We start from the raw sequence: 18,225 nt of genomic DNA on the forward strand, positions 1-18,225 counted from the left end.
CAGCAGGGAGAGAGTGGACCGTTCAACAACACCACAAAAGACTCTGAGTCAGGGAGCCAGGTGATCAGGCTCGGCTGGTCCCACCGCCCCCCCACCCAGAAAAAGAAAATATATAGAAATAAAGGAAATGTCATCATTATAAAAAGGACCAATTAAGTAGGAATAACAATCATCTTCAGTTTCTAGGCATATAGTGTTATAAAATATATAAAACAAAATTTGACAGAACTTAAAGGAGACGTAAATCCACAATCATAGTTGGAGAGTTTTATCATATCTGTCTCTCTAACTGATATAAAAAGCAAACAAAAAAATCAATAAGGCTAGAAGAATTTGAAGATCATTAAACCAATATATAGATTAATTATATATAAAACAAGTCTCCCAACAATTTCAGAATACACATTCTTTTCAAGTGCACAGGCAATATTTACCAAAGTATTATCTTATGGTATGTATTAAAACAAGCGTCAACAAAGTTCAAAGTATTGAAATCTTACCAATTATATCCTCTAAGCACAAAGAATTAAATAAAAAGTTAATAACAGAAAAACAACCAGAAAATCCTTGAACATTTAAAACATAAGCAATATATTTCTAAAAAATCCATAAGTCAAAGAATAAATCAAATGAAATTTGGGGAAGATTTAGAGCTAAGCTGTAATGAGTATCAAAGGTGCAATATAGCTAAAGTAATGTTTAGAGGGAAATTTATAGCTTTAAATATGTATATTAGAAATAAAAGAAAGTTTGCTAGTCAATAATGCAAGCTTCAATTTCAAGAGACAAAAAAGAAATAGTAATTCAAGTAATGATAATGATAACCCAAAGAAAAGAGAAAGAGGAAAATAAAGGTAAGAGCTGACCTCAACAAAATAAAAAGCAAATATACACTAGAGAAAATTAGCAAGCCAAAAGTAAATTCTTTAAATAAAAGTGTTAAAATGTATACATCTGGTGCTTTGGAGGTGTCAGCACTACCTAGAGTCTCTCACCATCAGCCATAGTCAACCCCACCATGTTCATTAATATAGCAGTTGACTATGAACCCTTAGACTGTGTCTCCTTGGAGCTGTTTGCAGACAAAGTTCCAAAGACAGCAGAAAATGTTTGTGTTCTGAGCACTGGAGAGAAGTGATTTGGCTATAAGAGCTCTTGTTCTCACAGGATTCCTGCAAAATGTATGTGCCAGGATGGTGACATCACACACCGGAATAGCACTGGTGGCAAGTTAATCTCTGGGGTGAAATTTGACAGTGAGAACTTCATTCTAAAGCATACAGGTCTTTGCATCTTGTCCATGACAAGTGCTGGATCTAACACAAATGGTTCCTAGTTTTTCATCTGCCTTGCAGAGACTGAATGGATGGATCTAAGCATGTGGTATTTGGCAAGTTGAAAGAGGGCATGAATATTGCAGACACCATGGAGCACTTTGGGTCCAGGAATGGCAAGACCAGCAAGAAGATCACCATTGCTGGGATAGACAACTCAATCTGATTATGAACCAAAAGGCACTCATTCAAGAGAAGTTCCTGCCTCAGATTCTGGAGAAAGAAATGCTGGACAGAGAGACCAAGAAGAATCTGAACACACAGGCCTTGCTGGCTTCCTCCACTCAGCCTATTAACATGGAATCATACCATTTTTGCCCAGTCACATTTCTACAGGGTTGTCAGTCATGCCTACGAAATGAAGCCTCATAAAAACCCACGAGGACTGGGTTTGGAGAGCCTCCAGACAGCTGAACACGTGGAGATTCCTGGCAGGTGGCGTGTCCAGGGAAGGCATGGAAGCTCCGTGTCCCTTCCCCCATACCTTGCCCTATGCCATCTCTTCATCTGTATCCTTTATAATAACTCTTATAATAAACCAGCAAACCTAAATGTTTCCCTGGTTTATATGAGCCACTCCAGCAAATTAACTAAACCCAAGGAGGAGGTTGTGGGAATCCCAAGTGGCAGCCAGTTGGTCAGAAGTTCTGGAGGCTCAGACTTACAACTGGTATAGAAGAGGGGCAGTGTTGGGGACTGAGCCCCCAACCTATGGGGTCGGACACTGTCTCCAGTTAGATAGTGTCTGAACTGAATTGGAGAACACCCAACTGGTGTCCACTGCAGAATCCATTACTCAGTTTGCTGTGAGGAGAAATCCACCTCCCCGCATGTGATCACAGAAGTCTTCTATGTTAATGATTGTTGTTATTTTGACGTGAGAGCAGAGGGAAAACATTGTTGAAGAGGTTTGTTCAAAACAACAAACATACAAATTTGTACCCATCTCTTTCCTTTATTATTATTATTTTTTAATTTTAAGTTCTGGTATACATGTGCAGAACACGCAGGTTTGTTACATAGGTATACAGGAGCCACCTGTCAACACGTCATCTAGGTTTTAAGTCCCACATGCGCTACGCATTTGTCCTAATGTTCTCCCTTCCCTTGCCCCTCACTCCCCTCCTTATGTCCGTGTGTTCTTACTGTTCAACTCCTAAGTATGAGTGAGAACATGCAGCGTTTGGTTTTCTGTTCCTGTGTTAGTTTGCCGAGAATGTTGGCTTCCAGCTTCACCCATGTCCCTGGAAAGGATATGGAATCGTTCTTTTTTATAGCTGCAGTACCCTTCTCTTTCATATAATAGAAACTCATTTTTTGAAGCTAGTAAGACTCTGATAACAAACTTTAACAAAAACATAATAAGAAGGAAATCTCACAGGCCAGCATTTCGCATGACCATAAATGCAAACTGAATCCAACAGTATATAACAAGAACAATACATTCAGAACAATTGAGATTTGTCCCAAGTATTAAAGATTAACAAGTTTTAAATCCATCAATATAATTTACCACATTAACAGAATAAAATAGAAAAATAAAATGATTGTCTCAAAAGGTGCAGAAGAGGCATTTGTTAAAATTCAACATATTCGATCAGTAGCTGCTACACCGGAAAGATGGCGGAGCAAGAGCAAAGAAAAATCCCTTTGGTTCCAGAAAATCTCCTGAAAAAGAGGAAGGCTTATCAAGCCCTCAAAGCCACTCAGGCAAAGCAGGCACTTTTGGCAAAGAAGGAGCAGAAGAAAGGAAAAGGGCCCAGGTTTAAGCGATTAGAATCATTCCTACATGATTCCTGGCGGCAGACACGTGACAAGGTGCGTGTCAGACGACTGGAAGTGAAGCCTCACGCCTTGGAATTGCCAGATAAACATTCTTTGGCCTTTGTCGTACGCATTGAAAGGATTGATGGTGTGAGTTTACTGGTGCAGAGAACCATTGCAAGACTTCGCCTAAAGAAAATTTTTAGTGGTGTCTTTGTAAAAGTCACTCCCCAGAACCTAAAAATGCTGCGTATAGTGGAATCTTATGTGACCTGGGGATTTCCAAATCTGAAGTCTGTCCGGGAACTCATTTTGAAACGTGGACAAGCCAGGGTCAAGAATAAGACCATCCCTCTGACAGACAACACTGTGATTGAGGAGCACCTGGGGAAGTTTGGTGTCATTTGCTTGGAAGACCTCATTCATGAAATTGCCTTCCCGGGGAAGCATTTCCAGGAGATCTCATGGTTCTTGCGCCCTTTCCACCTCTCAGTGGCCCGTCATGCTACCAAAAATAGAGTGGGCTTCCTCAAGGAGATGGGCACACCTGGCTATCGGGGTGAACGCATCAATCAGCTTATCCGCCAGCTGAACTAGAACCAGGTGAGGCAGGGCTGAGAACTGCTCTTGGACTGACTGTGGGTGGGCCATGCCTTGCCACTTTAAAAGTTCTTTTTGCATTTACTAATTATTAAGAGTAACCTTGAGATTGGGAGGAAAGAGGAGGTGGGTACAAGTAGTTGGAGACCTGGGAGCAATGAATGTCTGATTAGGACGTGGGGCTATACATAGCCTAGTAGTTACAGGCTTAAAAATGTCCAGTAACTAAAAACTATTGCTGTAGTCATTTAGATGGAAATGAGGAAAGAATATTAATAACTGATTGCAAAAAGGACTTGAAGATGTGAATCATCTATTTTGCTGAAGAAATCTTAACTCTTTTTGAAATTACATTGTATTCCTGTTGTTATTACTCTAGGTGCCAAACTGCAATAAATTTTTATCAATGAAAAAAAAAAAAAAATTCAACATATTCACGATTTTAAAAGAATTTTCAGCCAACTAGAAATAGAAACATTCTTAATCTCATAAATGGTAAGCACCAAAAACCTACAGCTAACATCATGTTTAGTGGTAAAATATAGAATACTCTCCCCCTGTGTTCAGGAACAAAAAAAAAGGATACCATAATCAACTCTTTTAATCAACATTGTACTGGAGGCCATGGCTAGTTCAATAAAGAAAAATAGCCACAGAGAATAAAAATGAGAAATGAATATGTGAATCGGGCGGCTGGTTAGCTCAGTTGGTGAGTGCCTGGTGCTCAAGAAATGAATATGTGAGTCTGGGTGCGGTGATTCACACCCACCTTGGGAAGCTGAAGTGGGTGGATCACCTGAGGTGGAGTTCAAGACCAGCTGGCCAACATGGTGAAATCCCCTGTCTACTAAAAATACAAAAATTAGCTGGGCATGGTGGCAGGCACCTGTAATTTCAGCTACATGGGAAGGTGAGGCAGGAGAATCGCTTGAACCCAGGAAGCAGAAGTTGCAGTGAGCTGAGATGGCACTATTACACTCTAGCCTAGGCCAGAAGAGTGAAACTCTGTCAAAAGGAAGGAGGGAGGGAAGGGAGGAAGGAAGAAGGGAGGGAGGAAGGAGGGAGGGAGGGAAGGAAGGAAGGAGAAATGAATATGTGAAACTCATTATTCACAAACTGTGTATATAGGAAATATATAAACTGTGTATATAGGAAATATATAAACTGTGTATATATACATTAGAATAGTTTTTCACATATTCCTCTGAGTGTGAAATATGTGAAAAACTATTCTAATGTAGAGGTCAGTTTGGCAAAATTGCTGGGCATAAGGTCAGTATACAAAAATCATTTGTATTTCTATATATTAGTTCAAACAGATAGAAATTAACATTTTGAAAACAATACTATTTATAGCAGCACTAAAAAATTAAATATATAGAAATAAATTCAACAGGAAGTATTTAAGACCTATACACCTATTGCAACAAAAGATTTCTGAGAAAAATTTAAACAGCTAAATAAACAAAAGCGTATACCATGGTTTTTATTGGAAGACTTAATATTGCTAAGATGTCAATTCTCCCTGAATTAATTTATAGATTTAATAAAATTCCAATAAAAATTCTTGCAGGTCATTTTTATAGAAATTAACAAGTTGATTCTAAAATTTATATGCAAATGTAAAGGACATAGAATAGCCAAGGTAATCTTGAAGAACAAACCTAGAAGATTTTCACTACCTAATATCAAAATGTACTGTAAAACTTCAGAAATTAAGATAGCATACCAGTATTTCAAGGATTGAAAAGCAGTCAATGGAATATAATAGTCTAAAAATAGACCCTGTGTGTGGGAAAAACACTAACCATTTTTCCTCTGCTTTCACACCACAACAATCAACACAGACTTTGATAACCAACATGTGGGGAGTCTTTCTACGCACCAAGCAAGCAATCAGTTCTGCAGTGGACACCAACCGGATGTCCTCTAATGCAGTTTAATTCTGACACTATCTACTCATAGATAGTGTCAGATCCCACATGTTGAGGGCTCAGTCCCAAGACTGGTCCTTCATTCAAATGCCAATTGCAAGCTCCAGGTTATTTTACCTGTGCTTCTGATCAACTGGCTCTAAATTGGGTTTCCTGTTACTCCCTCCTTGGGTTCAATTAATTTGCTAGATGGTTCACAGAACTCAGGGAAACACTTACATTTACTGGTTATTATAAAGTTTATTACAAAGGATACATATGAAGAGATGCATAGGGCAAGGTGTGGCAGAAGGGATACAGAGTTTCCATGCCCTCCCAGGGCTGCCACACTCCAGGAACCTCCGCACATTCAGCTCTTTGAACCTTGCTCTTTGGGTTTTTATGGAGGCCTCAATAAGTGGGAATGATTGACCACTGGCCATTGGTGATCAACTTAACCTTCAGGCCCTCTCTTCTTCCTGGAGGTTGGAGATGAGCTCAGAGTCCAATATTCCAATGCTGCCTTGTTCTTTCTGGTGACCAGCCCCTATCCCAAAGCTACCGACAGGCTGCCAGCCATCAGTTACCTCACTAGCCCACGAAAAGACATCACTTTGGAATTTCTAAAAAATTCAGGAGTTGTATGTCAGGAAAGGAGGTTGAAGAGCAATATATTTCACATTATCACACAAACCAACACATATTTGATCTTTTCAATAAATGGTGCTGGGTCAGATTGATATCCATAAGGAAAAAGAACCCTTGATATTTCCGTCATACCATATACAAAAATTAATTCAAAATAAGTCATAAATTTAAATATCAAAGCTAAACCTATAAAGCTTCTAGAAAAAGGCACGAGAGAATATCTTCTACATCTTGAGGTAGACAAATGTTTCTTTTTTTTATTTTTACATTTTAATATATTTATTTATTTATTTTGAGACCAGATTATGACACTGGTGAATTTTTGCATTTTTGGTAGAGATGGGGTTTCACCATGCTGCCAAGGCTTGTCTTGAACTCCTGGGCTCAAGTGATCCACCCACCTTGGCCTCCCAAACTGCTGAAACTATAGGCATGGGCTACCACACCCAGCCAACAAAAGTTTCTTTAACAGGACAAAAAAAAAAAAAACAATCACTGACCATAAAAGAATATTAATAAAATTGGACTTCACTAAAACTTAGAACTTCTGTTTGGTGAAAGACAACATTGAGAGTGTGAAAAAGCAAGCCACAGACTGGGAGAAAATGTTTGCAATACATATATTTGAAAAAGGGCTCCTATTCAGAATATATAATGATTCCATCAATAATAGATGACTGATGACAATAACAACAAAAAAGGCAACGGACTTGGGCAGGTACTTTACAAAAGAGAATATCCAATAGCCAATAAGCATGCAGAAGGGTGCCCCACATCATTTGTTATCAGAGAACAATGAGATTTCACATTCCCACCAAAATAGATAACATTTAAAGCTCTGAAGGCCGGGTACAGTGGCTCAAGCCTGTAATTCTACCATTTTGGGAGGCTGAGGCGGGCAGGTCACTTGAGGCCAGTTGTTCGAGGCCAGCCTGGCCAACATGGTGAAACCCCATCTCTACTAAAAATACAAAAATTAGCAGGGTGTGGTGGTGGGTGCCTGTAATTTCAGCTACTTGGGAGGCTAAGGCAAGAGACTTGCTTGAACCCAGGAGGTGGAGGCTGCAGTTAGCCAAGATTGCTCCACTGCACTCTAGCCTGGGTGACAAACTGAGACTTGTTCTCAAAAATAAATATAAATAAATAAAGGTCTGAAAATTCCAAGAGTTGACAGAGATAGGAGCAACTGAGATTCTTATTTATTGCTAGTGGGAATGTAAATTGGTACAAGCATTTTGGGAAACTATTTTACAACATTTTCTAAAACTAAATTTACATATACCCTATGATCCAGAATATACATAAGAAAATCTGGGCCAGGTGTGCTGAGGCAGGATAATCACTTAAATCTGAGAGGCAGAGGTTGCAGTGAGCTGAAATTGTGTCATTGCACTCCAGCCTTGGCAACAAGAGTGAAACTCTGTCTCAAAGAAAAAGAAAATCTGGTGTTTATAGCCACTAAAAATATGTACAAGAGTGTCAATAATGGCTTTAGACATGATAATTCAAAATGAAATATTGTTTTGATTTGTTGGTTTGATTTTTCATCTGAAAGGAAACTGTACTAAGGGTGGGAAGCCAGCAGAAAAGGAGCAGCTGAAGAGAGATCGGGGATGTCTTCATGGACCAACCAGGTGCTAGATGACTTCTGAAAGAAGCTCTGATGCCCTGAGCACACAGGGAAGTATTGGTCAAGGGCAGGACAAGAGCACCCTTTCCCTGAGCAGAGGCAAATGTGGTCATTTACAGGAGCAGATGAGATACACTGATGCTGGAGAACTGTTGGCAAGGTTGGCAGAATCCCTAACTTGTGCTTCTGGGATTTTCTTAAAGGAGGTTGTTGGTTTGTGGAGGCTGTGATAGTGGAACAGGGCCTTGAAGAGATGATAAAGGTATGGAATTCTCCCACCTTTTGGGGAATGGGAGAAGTTGTGGGCCAGAAATAAGGATTCCCAGGACACGGAGGGCCCAGCTGGGGTCGGAGATTATGACTCTGTAGCTGCACTTTGTTGCTGAATTTTCTCCTGCAGCCCCCAACAGTCCAGTGTGGGAAGGAGGAAGACAGTTGGAATGAGTTTCCATGGACGGGCTGGAAGGGGTGGGTGTCGGGGCCAGGGTGCAGAGTAGATATGGTGAAAAGGCAAATAGATAAGTCACTATGTGCAGGGTATTGTGATTTTATAAATGAAGCCTCAAAAGCATAGGCAACAAAAGCTAAATAAACAAGTGGTATTATAGCAAACTAAAAAGATCTGTTTCTGTCCCAGAGGGGTACACACACCAGATAGGGGAGAAGAAATGCTAGTATGAAAATGGAACTTCAACACAAGTTCTCACACATTTAGTGAGAGTTAGAGGAGAGCTCGACAAGTGGAAATCGTTCAGAGGAAAGAGGTCACAGTTCAGGAAGGCCCCAGGGCCCCTGCCACTGCTGTTGCTACTGCTCGGCAGCTTTGGGGGCCGTTTTCCGGTGGTTAAGAACGGATGAGGTGAACTAGTAACTCTGAAAGGGAGAGCACAGAGCACATGATTAACTCCACTGCAGCCTTAGCAAGAACAGAGGATGGTCAAGGAGACAAAGACAGAGGATGGTGAAGGAGACAATCTGACCCAGCAGTGAGTGTGCTCAGTCCTGAGCTCATGTGCAGGGCTCTGAGTCAGCTCAGCTTCCTCCAACCTGGACCTGCCAGTCAGAGGGAGGTGTGGGGACTGAGCACCTGGGAGAAGGAGCAGGGGAGGGTCTCAGAGCAAGCAGAACTTCCACCAGCCAACAAATGGATGTTAAGGTTTTCTCAGCTAGGGTTGTTAAGGTTTTCTCAGTTAAGGTTTTCTCAGGCTTAGGGTGAAGGTAATCAAAAGACGTACCTGCTGGAGACTGAGCGAATAAAGCCCACTGAAATTCTAAAAGTATGGGGCAATCCAGCCCTAGTCAAGGCAAAATCATAAGATAGATAAAGTATGCTACAGGGCCCACATCCCACTTCCTTCTTCCTCTCTATTTAGCTTCATACTGGCTATATTAAGTCCCCTCCTCAGGCAATGCAACCCCCTTACTTCTGTCAAAACTCACCTAGCCCAAGTCCCATTCTTTACATTAATTAACCAAATCATCTCATATGTCATACTCTTTCTCCACGATGACAGGTGCCTCTGCCTTTCCTGTTTCCCATCCTAGCCCTGTGCATCTCCTGCTTTTCTGAGCGGTTTCTTCTTCTTCAGTTGTCCTTCTACTTTGTACCTACCTCCTAAGCTCTTATTTATTCTTTAAGGCCAGTTCCCCAGTGTTCCTCCCTAGAAGGAATCTCCATCTTCTTAGCTCCTTTTTTATTCTAAATATGTCTTGCCTGTTAATGACATGTAGCAGTTCCATCTGCCCTTATAGCTGTAATTATATGTACCTATTTTCCTCCGTCTGAAAGATTTCTAAGGATAGAACAGACATCTGTTTCATCTTTGTTGCCCCCATAAAACCTTGCATAGTTCTTGAATCATAATAAGGGCTAGCGAAGATTTTATAAATAAACCCTCAAAAGCACAGTCAACAAAAGCAAAATAAACAAATGGTATTATAGCAAATTAAAAAAAAATTGTGTACAGCAAAGGAAACAATCCACAGAGTGAAAAGACAACCTATAGAATAGGAAAAAAAGCTTGCAAACTAGGAATCCTACAGGGAACTAATATTCAGAAGAGACAAGAAATTCAAACATCGCAACAGCAAAACAAACAACCCAAGCAAGTGTTTTATGAATCAATTTAATTAATTAATTCAATAATGCATCTCACGTAACCCCTAAAAATGGCACTCGTCACAATATCATGCAGGATACCAGAGAAATCACAGGAATGTAGTTCCCTTGCCTTTGGCCTCTTGCCAGGCTCCATATTCCTGCAATTTCATTTTCCATCTGCAGACCTTCAAAATCAAAAGCCAGTGGCCCTGAAGCAGCATGGAACTCTCATGTACTATTTGGTTCAACCACTTTGGAAAACAGTTTGACAGCATCTGCTAGAGTTATGTACACATATTCCATGATTCTGCCCCTAAAGATACACACAACGGGCTGGGCGCAGTGGCTCACGCCTATAATCCCAGCACTTTGGGAGGCCGAGGCGGGTGGATCACAAGGTCAAGAGATTGAGACCATCCTGGTCAACAAGGTGAAACCCGCGTCTCTACTAAAAATACAAAAATTAGCTGGGCATGATGGTTCGTGCCTGCAGTCCCAGCTACTCGGGAGGTTGAGGCAGGACAATTGCCTGAACCCAGGAGGCGGAAGTTGTGGTGAGCCGAGATCATGCCATTGCACTCCAGTCTGGGCAACAACAGCGAAACTCTGTCAAAAAAAAAAAAAAAAAAAAAAAAAAAAAAACAAGACAATGCCCTGGCTCGCCTTAAAGTGATTTCTGTGGATTCCTTTCCGGATGGTGCTGCAGCCCAGGGTGCACTGAGTCCCAATCTCTTTTCTGTGTCTAGCTACTTTGCCATTCACCCTTTATTGGAGGGGAGGTGCAATGAGGAAGAGAAGAGCAAAAACGACTCGGGCCTTCCTACAGCTTGCCTGGATCCCAGCCAAAGCAATCCAATTAGACACCACTCCCTGAGAAGGGAAAGTTCCCACACAATCTACACAAACAGCTGGCAACCCTTGGAGCTAATCTGTACGGTGTCACCTGTGCCCTTTTATTGTCCAGCGTATCTCACCTCAGGCTCCAAAGCATCTAGGGATTCACAACCTCCAGCGTGTGTGTCTTTTGGGGTTTCCTTAAAATTAACAACTGAGGCTGGGTGCAATGGCTCACACCTGTAATCCCAGCTCTTTGGGAGGCCGAGGCGGGCAGACCACAAGGTCAGGAGATCGAGACCATCCTGGCTAACATAGTGAAACCCCATCTCTACTAAAGATACAAAAATTAGCCAGGGCATGGTGGCATGTACCAGCTACTCAGGAGGCTGAGGCAGGGGAATCACTTTAAACCGGGAGGCAGAGGTTGCAGTGAGCCAAGATCGTGCCACCGCGCTCCAGCCTGGGCGACAGAGCAAGATTCTGCCCCCCCCCCAAAAAAAAGAAAGAAAAAAAGAATGGACAACTGAAACCTGAATTTCGGGTTCAAAATGAACTTTAGGGCCCAGCAAGTCATGCACCATTGTAAAATGCATGGCTTTTTTTACTCTGCATGAAAGAAGTAGCCTTTGGAAGACTTTTGCAAAGCTCAAGAACTACATATACATCTTATATGCACATCTCACATAATTTATGTAAGTTATACCCACATCTTACATAAATAGTACACCTGTTAAATTATTCAGTAAACACAGTTTCTTTTAATTTCATTGTCATCATGACTCCTAATGGGATGCACTGAGAAAGACACCGTATCATTTTTGTGGTATTCCTGGTAAAAATGCATATGATATCTGCTGTCAATGGGTACAGAAAAAAAATTTTTAAGAAGAAAAAATAATTTTAAAAATGCAGATGATGGCTGGGCGTGATGGCTTACACCTGTAGTCCCAGCACTTTGGGAGGCTGAAGCAGGTGGATCGCCTGAGCCCAGGATTCGAGACCACCCTGGGCAACATGGGGAAACCTCATTGCTACAAAAAATACAAAAGTTAGCCAGGCATGGTGGTGCAGACCTGTAGTTCCAGCTACTAGGGAGGCTGAAGTGGAAGGATGGCTTGAGCCTGGGAGGTTGAGGCTACAGTTAGCCACGAGCATGCCACTGCACTCTAGCCTGGGCGACAGAATGAGATCCTCTGTTAAAAAATAATTTAATAAAAGGCGGGGTGTGGTGGCTTATGCCTGTAATCCCAGCACTTTGAGAAGCCAAGGTGGACAGATCACTTGAGGTCAGGAGTTCAAGACCAGCCTGGCCAACATGGTGAAACCCCGTCTCCACTAAAAATACAAAAATTAGCTGGGTGTGATGGTGTGCGCCTGTAGTCTCAGCTACTCAGGAGTCTGAGGCGGGAGAGAATTGCTTGAACCGGGGGTGGAGGGGTGCGTGGAGGTTGTAGTGAGCCAAGATCAGACCTCTGTACTCCAGCCTGGGCGACAGAGCGAGACTCTGTCTCTAAAAAATATAATAATAACAATAATGATATAAAATAAAAATGCATATGATAACCTGAATCATATGAGAGAACATCAAACCCAGATTAAGGAACCCACTACAAAGCAATCGGCTTATCCTCTATCAAGGATGCAATATCAAGAAAGATGAAGAAAGGCTAAAGTATGGTCATAGACTAAGCATGAGAAACATAACAACTGAATGTAATACATGATCCTGATTGTGTCTTGGGTCAGCAAAAAAATAAACTAAAATAAAGCGTATTCTTGGGACAATTGGTAATAGGTGAATATGGGTGGCATATTTGATGGTATTTACGTTCAATTTACTAAATTTGATAATTGTGCTGTAGTAACATAAGAATGTCTTTGTTCACAGGATATAAGTGCTGAAATATTTAGGAGCGAAGGGGCATAAAGTCAACTTATTCTCAAGTGGTTCAACAAAAATTATTATACACACATACACATACAGCTAGAGAAAGAGAAATAAAGTAAATATGATAAAATGTTCGCTGGTGAATCGAGGCGAAAGAAATTCAAGAATCCTTTGAACCATATTTGCAACTTCCCTGGAACTTCACAACTACTTCAAACTAAAAAGTTTAAAATTTAAATAAATAGAGTGGCTTCAGTCAGCTTACACCAGGCCAGCCTCACAGACGCAGGACAGAGGAGGAAGAAGCTCAGGGAGACCCAAGTCCATCTCTCTCTGTACCTGAGTTGCTCACCAGCTTCACCCTACAAGGGCCAGCATAGCCAAGCCCAGATATGGCGCTGAAGACCTGGGAATGGGGGTGGAGGGAGAATCGCCCTCTGTCACACAGGCTCATAACCTCAGGATCTCTGTCATGCTCATCCCCACAGCCAGGCACCAATCCCATCAGTCCTCCTTCAGCTCTCTGAGCTGCTTTCAAGGCTCCTTAGACCAGGTTCCAACCTAGCTCTCCTGCCTGGAATCCTGGGCCACTGGGTCCCCACTGCCCACTCACAAGATCGTCAGGCTCCACACCTCCCTCCCTGCTCCTTGTCCCTCATCAGGCTCTGCCCTAGGCTGCCTGTATCCTTACAAATGTCGAGTCCACCTGAGCTTTGACCACATCTTCATGAAGGACACAAGAATGCTCAGGGACTCAGAAACTGAACTGAGTACCTGGGCATGGAACTTTATTGCATATGGGGATTATACCTGGCCCTGATTCCACACACTATGCCTCAGTTTCCTCTCTGTGTGCCCAGAGTGTAGCCTCTTCTCACTCCACGCTCTCCACCCCTGTGAAACCCCTGTAGAGGCACTGATCTAAAATGCAGGATCCCAGTTGGGCACAGTGGTTCATTCCTGTAATCCTAGCACTTTGGGAGACCAAGGCAGGCAGATCACCTGAGGTCAGGAGTTCAAGACCAGCCTGGCCAACATGGTGAAACCTGGTCTCTACTAAAAATACAAAAATTAGCCAAGCATGGCAGCGCATGTCTGTAATCCCAGCTACTCGGGAGGCTGAGGTATAAGAATCGCTTGAACCCAGCAAGTGGAGATTGCAGTGAGCCGAGATCATGCCACTGCACTCCAGCCTGGGCGACAGAGGGAGATTCCGTCTCAAAATAAATAATTAATAAATTAAATTAAATGCAGGATCCAGGTTTCAGAGCATCCTGGACTCCAGGGCTGGGGAAAGAGGAGAGCAGCCCTCAGCTGGGATCCCTGGGAGTAAACATTCCATGGCTCCGTGCCTGGCTCACAGCTTTAGGTTTGCTGTGGCGCTTCCTCATATTGTCTCCTTCTCCGCCCCAAGCCAACATGTCCCTAATAATTTCCAGGCTCCTGTGGCATCTGGGTGGCTGAAGAAGCCGGGGAGATGAAGGACCAGGCCATCCAGCCTCTTCCTGGCTGCTGGCCTCACCCTCTCCTCCTCGGGCTCAGCTCTCCTGCCTCAGGGATCCATCTGTCTGTCTCTGAGCTCCAGAACCACCCAGCTTCCTTGGGACTGCTTCTCCTCACTCACGCCACAATTGAAGGATGCAATTTTCTTCATCTTTACAGGCAACTGGAAGAAGGCTTCTCTCTCCACTTCATGGAAAGGTAAATTGAAGCCAGTGGGAAGGAGTCTCCTCACCCGAGGCTTCCTGGATTGCAGGCGGCAGTACAGGATGCCCCTCTCACAGATTTGCCAGTGCACTGCCAGCCTGTCCTGTCTGATTTAGAATGTCAGAGCTGTCAGAAGCTGCTCGGAGTCACAGTTTCAGATGACCGTGTACTCATCACAAGCAGTGGCTCTGGCTCCGATCTCCCCGAGGGGCACAGTCCCCAGCCCATCATGTGAGTCCCCCGCCCCACGCCAGGTAGGACCTCCTTACCTTGGCCCTGATACCCCTTGAGGAGCAGGAGGAGTGTGAGGGTGACCACTTGCCCCAGCATCCCCACAGGACAGTGGGACCAGGCCAGCCCCTCCACCCCACCAGACACTCTGCCGTGCATGGGCTCAGCAGCCCCCAGTCAGCAAGAGGACAATGGGGAGCAGATCTGCCTTACAGCCGGTCCAGCCACAGTTTCCTCAATTCGAGGCGTGAACGTACGCCTGCTGTGAGCTGACAAGGCCACTGAGAAAGCCCCAGCGCCTGGAGCTGGTCTGCTGGTTCCCACAAGCCAAACTGGTGAAGCTTGCCTCAAGTAGGAGGGTGCTTGAAGATCACAGTGACTCACAAAGCCAGTTTCAAAATCGTATCTCTTTCTCTGCTTCAGCCCAAGATATGTTCCAGTTCTCTGAATCCCACTGGAAATATGGAGAGACCCATATGGGGACCAAAGAGCCAGCATCCCAGGCTGTTCCATTCCAACAGACATTGTGGAGATGGAGTAAAGAGGGACTGGAGAAGGAGTGGGCTGAGAAGTAGGACCCGGGATACGTGGCTAACAATATTGAAGGAGAGGAGTAGTAGCTGAGGGAACAAAGGAAAGATCTAAGGGCTGGAGGCACCAGAAAAATCTAACAAGCCTGGGGATTCCATGCAAGTTGACACCAAAGCTTAAGCACATGCAAATTAAATTTATTTCATAAGAATTTGTTTTGCACCTAGCTTGTTGGCTCACACCTGTAATCCCAGCACTTTGGGAGGCTGAGGCAGGCGAATCACTTGAGGTCAGGAGTTCAAGACCAGTCTGGCCAACATGATGAAACCTCATCTCCACTAAAAATACAAAAATTTTCCAGGCACAGTGGCATGTGTCTGCAATCCCAGTTACTTGGGAGGCTGAGGCAGGAAAATCACTTGAACGCAGGAGGCAGAGGTTGCAGTGAACCAGGATCACGCCATTACACTCCAGCCTGGGCGACAGAGAGAGACCCGTCTCAAAAAAAAAAAAAATCTGTTTTGCTCCACGTTTCTGATCTATGTGTCTAGATTACCTCCCTTCCTCTTTTTCTACTTTTCCATAGTAGTTCTCTTTTCTCTCTTTTGACTTCTCCCAAAAGTGACATGGGCCTATTTTTGCTGCCTTTCCGTCCGTGTTTGGATGCGACCCTCCAGGGAAGGCCAAACAGCTTTGGATCTGCTCAGGCTCCCACGAAGGGGTGGGGACAGCAGCTTCCCCGCTCCCCTGGAACACTGTGCTTTAAGGGCAGGCCCCAGGGTTCATGCCTCTTTCTTTCTTCCTTCTGCTTTCCCCTTAATGACAAATACTTTCTGTTCCCTTCCAGTCCACACTTCTCTTTTTCCATGCTTTGATCCACTTCCAGCCACCCTATCTGAACTGGGCGGGGTGCAGCAGACTGACAGCTTCAGCTGCCAATTGAGGCAGCAGTGGGGCTCTGGACAGAGCGCTGGATTTAAAGTCAAAGACTTGGACTTCGAGCTCCCATTCAGCAACTTACAACCTTTGTGACTCTGGCCAAGTTACTCTCTGAGCCTGTAGGGTCAACAATACATCCTCCCCACCTTCACAAGGTAGTTTTCAGTATCAAATTAAAAATAATACTCGAGAATACGCATACAAAAAACAATGGACATAGTTGAGGCTTTTGTGGTTTTGTTTTCATTTTTTTAAGCCCTGAGTAGCATTTTCCAGCTGGTCTAATGGTTATCATCTCTTCCCTCCTCCGTCTCCTTCCAAGGGGCAGCCCTCAACCCCGGGGAATTTCCTCAATGAGTCCCCAAGACCACCCATTTCTGAGACAAATTGTAAGTTTGAGTTGATCTGGCCATGTCCTTAACCTTGAGAAGTGGTACACAAGACATAATATAACAAAAAAGGATAAACTTCTTCACATGACAGGTGGAAAACAAGATCCAACTGTTGGAAGCCACTGATGAATATGAATTAGGAATCAGCCTCTCCAATCCTGACCACAGCACCAGCTCCATCCTTCCCATCAGGCATGTGGATGACCTACCATCCCCTGGAAACTGGACTCGAAGCAGCTGCACCACTTAGTGGGTATCTGTCTTGTGGTCCTTGACAAACTCTATCACACAATTATCTGCTTATGTGTAGGCTGGGCACAGTGGCTCATGCCTGTAATCCCAGAACTTTGGGAGGTTGAGGCAGGCGGATCACTTGAGGCCAGGAGTTCAATACCAGCCTGACAAACATGGTGAAACCCCATCTCTACTAAAAATACAAAAATTAGCTGGGTGTGGTGGCGCATACCTGTAATCCCAGCTACTCAGGCTGAGGCAGGAGAATCGCTTGAACCTGGGAGGTGGAGGTTGCAGTGAGCCGAGATCATGCCACTGCACTCCAGCCTGGGAGACAGAAACAAGGTCGGGAGCAGTGGCTCACGCCTGTAATCCCAGCACTTTGGGAGCCCGTGGCAGGCGGATCACCTGAGGTCAGGAGTTTGAGATGAGCCTGGATAACATGATAAAACCCCAATTCTACTAGAAATACCTGGCAAAGTGGCATGCGCCTGTAATCTCAGCTACTTGGGAAGCTGAGGTAGGAGAATCACTTGAACCTGGGAGGTGGAGGTTGCAGTGGGCCAAGATAGCGCCATTGCACTCCAGCTTGGGCAACAAGAGTGAAGCTCCGTCCAAAAAAAAAAAAAAAAACAAAAAACTGCAATTTTTCTACACACTGACTTCCCCAGCCCTGAGATCTTCAACACAAAGTCTATGCTCCTATTAGCTTAGTGTTTCCAAGCCTGGTCCAGTGCCTGGTTCTTCAGAGTTGATAGTAGAGTGTCAAGTGCTGAAGGAATGAATGAATTCCCTAAGGAAGACATTTATATTTCCCCTGAGATAGACTGGTTAGCTAAGTCACCATGGTCCCTGCCCTCACAGAGTTTTTATCTTGCCCTGCCAAATTTTTGTGCAGAGAGCCCTTCTGTGCAATTCCACCACTTTAGCACAATGACCCAAGACCTGCAAAATCAAAATAAACTCAGAGACTCCGTAGCTTCATTTTCCACACATATTCACCAGGTCTCTATGGGGACTCAAACAAGGGGATTTAAAGGATAGCAGCCATCTAGGAATCAAAGGTTCATAAACCCCTGCCCTTTCATCTTTCCCTTTCCCAAATCATGCTTTCACCAAGTTTCAGTGAGTCCAGGTCATTCCAGTAAATCCCACTTCTGATGCTAAGTACAAATTTCATGAGTCCCCAAGACCACCCATTTCTGAGACAAATTGTAAGTTTGAGATCCCCAAGATCACCTTCAGGTTTGAAGACAAGACAATTTGATAATTAACTAGAATGACTCACAAAACTCACTGAAAGCTGTTTTACTCATGGCTAGGGTTTATTAAAGCAAAAAATAAAGATGAAAATGAACCTAGGGAAGAGGTACATAAGGCAAGGTCCAGGGGAGTCCCAAACAAAGGAACCGGTCACACCGCTTCCAGTTCTCCTCTCCCAGTGGAGCTGTGCGGACAGGGCCTACTTCTCCCAGA

The 18,225-nt window shown here is 43.8% G+C and overlaps 2 protein-coding genes across 4 annotated transcripts in view; one reads left to right on the forward strand and one right to left on the reverse strand.

Moving 5' to 3' along the window:
- The window catches only part of CD244 (CD244 molecule), a 30,424-nt gene extending 15,429 nt beyond the window's left edge, over window positions 1-14,995 (reverse strand). Inside the window, exon 1 of one of the 3 annotated variants that reach the window (XM_032260915.1) lies at window positions 14,692-14,995. In XM_032260915.1, the coding sequence (XP_032116806.1) occupies window positions 14,692-14,812 (121 nt within the window). In that variant the 5' untranslated portion in view covers window positions 14,813-14,995. The remainder of the gene's footprint in view (window positions 1-14,691) is intronic. The other 2 variants (XM_032260916.1, XM_032260914.1) reach the window with 2 other exon arrangements.
- LOC116538493 (60S ribosomal protein L7-like 1) lies at window positions 2,921-4,091 on the forward strand. The gene is made up of 2 exons (XM_032260938.1): window positions 2,921-3,701; window positions 4,078-4,091. The coding sequence occupies exon 1, from the start codon at window positions 2,955-2,957 to the stop codon at window positions 3,693-3,695; it is 741 nt and encodes a 246-aa protein (XP_032116829.1). The 5' UTR covers window positions 2,921-2,954; the 3' UTR covers window positions 3,696-3,701; window positions 4,078-4,091.
- Window positions 14,996-18,225: the final 3,230 nt, after the last annotated feature.

This window comes from Sapajus apella, unplaced genomic scaffold (genome assembly GCF_009761245.1).
Source record: "Sapajus apella isolate SASKATOON/1434 unplaced genomic scaffold, GSC_monkey_1.0 scaffold119, whole genome shotgun sequence".
Classification (NCBI taxonomy): Eukaryota; Metazoa; Chordata; class Mammalia; order Primates; family Cebidae; genus Sapajus; species Sapajus apella.